At 44.7% G+C, this 7,921-nt stretch overlaps 1 protein-coding gene across 1 annotated transcript in view; it reads left to right on the forward strand.

Annotated features, from left to right (window-relative positions):
* The first annotated feature begins 305 nt into the window (after positions 1-305).
* The window catches only part of EIF4E (eukaryotic translation initiation factor 4E), a 54,590-nt gene continuing 46,974 nt past the window's right edge, over positions 306-7,921 (forward strand). The window contains 1 exon segment of the mRNA XM_011970551.1: positions 306-497. Coding sequence (XP_011825941.1) covers positions 420-497 — 78 coding nt within the window. The 5' untranslated portion in view covers positions 306-419.

Below are 7,921 nucleotides of genomic sequence, written 5' to 3' on the forward strand. Positions count from 1 at the left end.
GAGCGTCCGCCGCGTTGAGAACCGCGCACCCTACCCATCAGCCACGTGACCGGTCCTTTTTAAAAAAAATTTGCCTTAAAAAAAAAAAAAAAGGTGGGGGAGAGACTCCACTTCCCAGAAGCCTCTCGTTACTCACGCAGCCGCAGTCTTGCGCAGGCGCCGCCAGGGCCAAACGGACACGTTCATCACGTGGTCAGTAGCTGGCCAATCCGGTTTGAATCTCATTTTTTTCCTCTTACCCCCCCTTCTGGAGCGGTTGTGCGATCAGATCGATCTAAGATGGCGACTGTCGAACCGGTGAGTATTGCCTTTGGCCCCCACCCCCACGGGTCCCCGCGCTCCGTCCCCCTTCTAACTGGGGGACTCCGCGGGACTGCGTTCCCGGCGCGCACTCTACCCCTTGCCGCCCCCTCCCCCTCATGTTGGACCTGACCTCCCGCGGACAAGTGGGGACGTCCCGGAGGCTGGCCGAGGCGGCGTGTAGCGCACACTTTCTGGTGGGGGCCCGAGAACTGGGGGAGCGGTGTGGGGGAGGGGCGGCGTGGCGCCTCCTGCGGAGCCGCGAGGTGTCTACAGGGTGGAGGGTAGCTGGGGTTCTGGGCTAGTTGTGTGGGGATGGTGTCTTCGTGATGGGAAGGCGCGGGGCCGGCTCCCAGCGAGCACTGGGATCCGCAGGCAGGGTGGGCGGCGAGCCGGCCTGGAGTGAGATGGAGGAGGGAGCCCTGGGCCAGTCTTTCTCTCCCTCCAGAGCCCCAGCCCCGGGGCTCGGGTGCGGGGCGCGCGCACGTCTTCCTTAGACCGGTGGACTGTGAAGCTGGTGGGCGAGTGTTGCTGGAGGGTGGGTTAGGCGGGAGTGGTACCGCGGCACGCGCGGAGGAGCTTCGACCTCGCTTAGAGGAGTTGAGAGGGGCGAGCGCCTGTTAATCCAACGCGCCGGAGTGTTGCCGGTGTTTGCGCCAGGGGAGGCGAGAAAGGTTAGGGTGGGAAAGAACACTCGAGTGTCACGGTGAAGCTCTCCAAGTAGAATGAGGGATGGTGGTGGTGAGAAGGGGTATCACATTGTCCTCGCCCCTCCATGCTTGGGACTGGGCTGTCATGGAGGAGGGAAGGGGGAGGAGCGAGGCCTACAGATCGCTGTAGCCGGTCGGCTTGCCGGCCGGACCTGCTGCATTTCACACGCGCCGGTCTTCCATTCATTCATCCTTTCCGCGCAGTGCGCACGCCTCTGAGAATGCGAATGGGGCTAGATCCCTCTGTTCTTCCGAGTCTTTATCGCCTGGAAGATTTCTGAGACGCAGTTCATTGGAAATAGAAACTTTTACATTTACTTTTCCATTTGATTTTTTTTTTTCCTCTATGCTACAGGCTTTCCTTTCAATTTAGGCACCATTTTAAACTTAACTGAAGCAAGGTGGTCCCAGGGTAGGTTTATAGTTAATCTTTAAGCAGAGGGTATATTTTTTCATAATTTGAGTTTGCCAGGACTGGCTCACTGAAACTTATGGGCTCTGTTGCCTTTTTAGAAATGACACAGCTAAGTGAAGATATCTTGGGTGCATAATGGAGTTTATTAGCAATCAGAAAACCTTTCACACTCTGGAACCACCTCTAGACTTTGGTTGCCAGATACTTTTGTGTATCTTTTCATGGTAGCTTGTGATTTCGCTAATGGTTTACCAGTTTGCTTTGACTTCTAAAGATTTTTTTTTTTTTTTTTTTTTTTTGAGATGGAGTCTTGCTCTGTCGCCCAGGCTGGAGTGCAGTGGCGTGATCTCGGCTCACTGCAACCTCCGCCTCCCAGGTTCAAGCTATTCTCTTGCTTCAGCTTCCTGAGTAGCTGAATCCGGATTACAGGCGCGCGCCACCTTGCCCGGCTAATTTTTGTATTTTTAGTAGAGACGGGGTTCCACCATGTTGGCCAGGCTGGTCTCAAACTCCTGACCTCAAGTGATCGTCCCACCTCGGCCTCCCAAAGTGCTGGGATTACAGGCGTGAGCCACCGCGCCCGGCACTTTTAAAGACTTTAGTGAAACAATTTCAAAAACTCCTATAGACTACACAAAGGCTTATTTTTCATTGCGTTGGTGTAAACTATCCTTACCTTTTGTCAGAATTCAAGGCAGCGTTTCTGCTTGCTTACTTGCTTGCTTGTTTTTTTATTGGCACCAGTTTTCATTTATGTTCCTGGGAATTAGATTGAAAAACTCTTAAGTTGTTGCTACAGATAACTGACTTTAGAACATTAATGTTACATAAAACACTAATGAAGGATAGGTATGTAAAATATAAATTTTAAACCCCTTTGACAGGTTCTGATGTCCACTTTTGTCTAGATCTGTTCCTACCCCACTATACTAGTGTCAGTAAAAAGCATTACATCTGGTAATAGGGGCAAGGCTACAAGACTGTAAACTATAAAATAATAAGGAATTCTGTGAAGTTTCTGTCACATTTAGGTCCCTTGAGTTTTGCAGAGTTTATGCAGTTTTGTTTCAGGAGCACAGAACAGAACTGCAAAGTGATGAAGGACTATATTTTGAGTTAGTAAATATTAATAGCTCCTGATATATCCAGGGTGTTGTACCAAGTGTTCTTTAGGATACAAAGTTATACAAGATGTGAGTCTATACCTTGTTGAATGTAAACCCTTAAGGAACTTAATTCCTAGGGATGTGGTCCACTGACCACAGTATTTGTTCTGGTGCAGACTTTGGGAGATTTGGATGTTACCTTTAAATTTGGGGGAGTAGGGGAACCTAAAAACAAAGTGTGCAAAGGTGGAAACCAAAGTATTTTGAGAATATATGAGAGTATCGAAGTGTTTATTTTTAGTGAGAAATGAATTTTTTTTTTTTTTTTTTTTTTTTATGAGACTGAGTTTTTGCTCTTGTTGCCCAGGCTGGAGTGTAATGTCGCTATCTTGGCTCACCGCAGCCTCCGCCTCCTGGGTTCAAGCAATTCTCCTGCCTCAGCCTCCCGAGTAGCTGGGATTACAGGCATGTGCCACCATGCCTGGCTAATTTTGTACTTTTAGTAGAGACGAGGTTTCTCCATGTTGGTAAGGCTGGTCTTCAACTCCCAACCTTGGGTGATCTGCCTGTCTTGGCCTCCCAAAGTGCTGGGATTACAGGCGTGAGCTACTGCGCTCGGCCTGAAAAATTTTAGTACTTTTAATATACCCTTTTCCACAGGTTAGTTATGTAGAATTATTTTCAACAGTCGGATTTGGTGTGTGGAGGGTGGAGGGTCTTGCTCTGTTGCTGGGGCTGGAGTGCAGTGGTGCGATCATAGCTCACTGCAGCCTCACACTCCTGGGCTCAAGAGATGCTCCCATCTCAGCCTCTCGTGTAGCAGGCACTACAGGCGCGGGCCACCGCGCCCGGATAATTTTTAAACTTTTTGTAGAAATGGAATCTCGCGATGGTTACCCAGGCTGGTCTCAAACTCCTGGACTCAAGTGATCCTCCCACCTTGGCCTTTCAATGTGTTGAGTTACAGGCGTGAGCCACCAAGCCTGGCCTGGATTTTTTTTTGAAGCAACTGATTAGAATTGGATTGTGCTTGAGATACCCCTCCTGAAGGCTGTGAAAGTCATGTTTTTTCTTACTTCAGCTAGCTTGTGAGCTTCCATAATGCTTTTCTGCTGTGCATAATCATAAACACTTAAAAAGAGCCAAGGGATTTTCCTGCTTATCCCATCATTCATAGGTATCTGGATGATTTTTTTCTATGGACATTGCATAAAATATAATTTTCAGTTTGATATTATTGTGTGGTTTTCTCTTTGTATGAGTTCAGTTAAATGAAGATGTGGCCCACAAATATTAAATTTGTTGAGAAGCTTGAAAGGGAAAATTAAGGGAAACATTTTACCTCTTAACAGATAATTTGGCAAAAATTTGAACATTAGGACAAACAATACTCTGCTGTTACTCTGTTGGCATTTGAATTGTGGCTGGGTCAAAATTAGGTTTAATATTAGTCTGTGAAAATGGCAAGGCCATCTTACCTCCAGTGGGTCGTATTTCTTTGTAGCTTTATCTTCATTCTACATCCTTCATTATTAGAATTTAAAAAGTTTTTTTGACTTATTCTTTTTGAGGTAAGAGATTAATTTTGGTTTCTTTGGCTTAATTGGAGGTATATAATTTTACTTGTTTTTACATTGTAGCTCTTGAATTTTTTAAAACCACACTAATTTTGTAAGTGAATCAACTTGGACAATCAGCTGATCTAATGCTTCCTTTTTTATACTTTGGAAACATGCTCTGTACTACATAGTTTATTAATAAGAGTAAATAAGGCTTAAATACATGTTGACAAATATATGTTGTGCTATATAATTCATATTAATGAACTATTGAATGCCAACCAGACTGTGCAAATTAGCGGGCTTTTTGCTTAATGAAAGAAACCATTATATCAAAGTTTCTCGATAATCCACATAAATTTGGCGCTGGTGTTCATATTCCAAATTCCTTCAATTAAAAGAAAAAACTGTAATCTCAGCACTTTGGGAGGCCAAGGCAGGTGGGGATCACTTGAGGTCAGGTGTTCAAGACCAGCCTGGCCAACATGGTGAAACCCTGTCTCTACTAAAAATACAAAAATTAGCCAGGCGTGGTGGCAGGCGCCTGTAAACCCAGCTACTGGAGAGGCCGAGGCAGGAGAATCACTTGAACCTGGAGGCGGAGGTTGCAGTGACCTGAGATGGTGCCACTGTACTCCAGCCTGGGCGACAGAGCAAGACTCCATCAAAAAGAAAAACAAACAAACAAATTTCATACTTCATTTTATAATCTGAGTTAATGAGCATGATTATTAGACTTAGAGAAATTCAATGTGGACACAGTTTACACAAAGAAGTGGCACAAGGGATAATATGCAAAATGAATTATGTAAGTTTAATTTGGACAGAAAACTGTAGGGAAAAAACATTTAAGTAAAATATTGTTTAATTTACATAAGAATATGGGCCGGGTGCGGTGGCTCACACCTGTAATCCCAGCCCTGTGGGAGGCCGAGGCAAAATCACCAGGTCAGTAGTTCGAGACCAGCCTGATCAACATGGTGAAACCCCATCTCTACTAAAAATACAAAACTTAGCTGGACGTGGTGATGCGTGCCTGTAATCCCAGCTACTCAGGATGCTGAGGCAGAAGTGCTTGAACTCGGGAGGCGGAGGTTGTTAGTGAGCTGAGATTGCGCCACTGCACTCCAACCTGAGTGACAGAGTAAGACTCTGTCTCAAAAAAAAAAAAAAAGGTTTCCTTAATCTATTAGTACTGTTGAGTTGCACCATCTTAGTCATAGAGACTTTTTGGAGAAGTGGAAATGAGCATGGGTTGTAGTCTTATTTTAATATCTGAGTGATCTTGAAGACTGAAATTTCTAAGTCAGCTGAAAGTTGGAATAAGATATCTTAGTTATTTCGATATTGTTGTTGTTGTTGTTGTTGTTGTTTTTGAGACGGAGTTTGGCTCTTCTTGCCCAGGCTGGAGTGCAATGGCACAATCTCAGCTCACTACAACCTCCACCTCCTGGGTTCAAGCGAGGAGGTACCTCAGCCTCCCTAGTAGCTGGGATTACAGGCATGCACCACCACGCCCGGCCATTTTGTATTTTTAGTGGAGACGGGGTTTCTCCATGTTGGTCAGGCTGGTCTTGAACTCCCTGCCTCAGGTGATCAGACTTCCTTGGCCTCCCAGAGTGTTGGGATTACAAGCTTGAGCCACCACGCCCGGTTGATTTCAATTTTTTTTTTTTTTTCTTGAGACGGAGCCTTGCTCTGTCACCTAGGCTGGAGTGCAGTGGCGCAATCTCGGCTCACTGCAAGCTCTGCCTGCTGGGTTCACGCCATTCTCCTGCCTCGGCCTCCTGAGTAGCTGGGACTACAGGCGCCTGCCACTATGCACAGCTGATTTTTTTGTATTTTTAGTAGAGATGGGGTTTCACCATGTTAGCCAGGATAGTGCCAATCTCCTGATCTCGTGATCCACCCGTCTCGGCCTCCCACAGTGCTGGAATTACAGGCTTGAGCCACCGCGACCGGCCCGATTTCGATTTTTAAATGCATTATTCAAAGGTGACAGTTTGTCAACTGTAAGGTACTAAAGTTGACATTCCATGAATGTTTTACATTCATGTATATCCATGGATTTACATACTATTTTCCCTCTTTTCTAGGAAATTCACATCGCTGCTTTTAAATTATTAATCCTTAGCCATTAGCAAGAAATGCAAAGTCTGTGACTCACAATCCTCAGATGTTCTTCCGACTCCTATCCCTACCATAAAAATCACTAGTGTTCCTTCAAAAGTTCCTAATCGTGTCTCCAGAAAAAGAAAGGGGCTGGGCTTGGTGGCTCATACATGTAATCTGAGGCTTTGAGAGATGAAGGCAGGAGGATCACTTGAGCCCGGAGACCAGCCTGGCCAACATGGCAAGACCCTGTCTCTCCAAAAAATTAAAAAATTAGCTGGATGTGGTGGTGTGCCCCTGTGTCCTAGCCACTCAGGAGGCTGAAATGGGAGGATCCCTTGAGCTTGGGAGGTCAAAGCTGCAGTGAGCTGTTATCACACCACTGCACTCCAACCTGGGTGACAGAAAGAGACCCTATCTCACCAAAAAGAAAAATAAAAGGATTCTTGTGTATGTGTGTGTGTGTGTCTAAAATACTAATAGTCATTTCTGGGCACTTCGAGTACCTGAGAATGTGGTCAGAAATATAAGTGTTGTTTTTTTTTCCTTTCCCCAGTTGGAATTTTTGATATATTATTCCATAGAAACAATAGGGAAATGGGCCGGGCGTGATGGCTCACACTTGTAATCCCAGCACTTTGGGAGGCCAAGGTGGGCAGATCACCTGAGGTCGGGAATTCGAGACCAGCCTGACCAGCATGGAGAAACCCTGTCTCTACTTTAAAAAATTACAAAATTAGCCGGGTATGGTGGCACATGCCTGTAATCCCAGCTTCTCGGGAGGCTGAGGCAGAAGAATCGCTTGAACCTGGGAGGTGGAGGTTGCCGTGAGCCAAGATCTGCTATTGCACTCCAGCCTGGGCAAGAAGAGGGAAACTCCGTCTCAAAAAAAAAAAGAAAAAGAAACAATAGGAAAATGAAGTTTAGTCATACTATATTCAGTAAGTTTCTGTGGAATCATTAAAAATCTAGCCAGCATTGGATTTATAGGGATATGGAATTAAGGGTATGGATTTATAGTTGTAAACAACCAATTAAAAATAAATTCTTATAAACATACCTTGTTTGTAACAGCTATTTTTAATGCAGAAAGATCGTTATTTGTAATTGCTACACATAGCACTTATTCTGTGTTAAGTACCACACTAAATGCTTTACCATATATTAACTCATTTAATTCTTAACAGTACAGATAAAGTCATTATGTGACTAACTTGCTCCAAGTGGTGGGGTGGAGTTTAAACTAACGTAGCCGAAGTGCAGAGTGTATGTTCTTAACCATTGCACTGTCTTTCCAGTAGGCATGTAATGTGCTTTGCTTGGGTGACTTCAGAAGGGGAGATGAGTTTTGATAAGCTTACTATGTGTTTTGCTACAGCTATAAAATAAAATGTGTGAACATTTATTTTTAGGCCCCATTATATTACAGTGTTAGATAACAAAAACACATAATCTTGAGGACTAAACCAAGCAATTACACCAATCGTATTTTAGTAACTGATTGAAAACTTTGTGGATAGATTTCTAAAGAAAGTGGGTGGACACTTACTTTCTCCTCCTTTCTAATTTGATTTCTGGCATTTGCTAGTTTGTATGATTTCCCAGTTAAAATATTTTGCTAGTGAAAAAAGTTTGAGTACATTTTTTTTTTTTTTTTTTTTTGAGACGGAGTCTCGCTCTGTCGCTCAGGCTGGAGTGCAGTGGCTCACTGCAAGCTCC

Source organism: Mandrillus leucophaeus, unplaced genomic scaffold (assembly GCF_000951045.1).
Source record: "Mandrillus leucophaeus isolate KB7577 unplaced genomic scaffold, Mleu.le_1.0 Scaffold951, whole genome shotgun sequence".
In the NCBI taxonomy this organism is placed as follows: Eukaryota; Metazoa; Chordata; class Mammalia; order Primates; family Cercopithecidae; genus Mandrillus; species Mandrillus leucophaeus.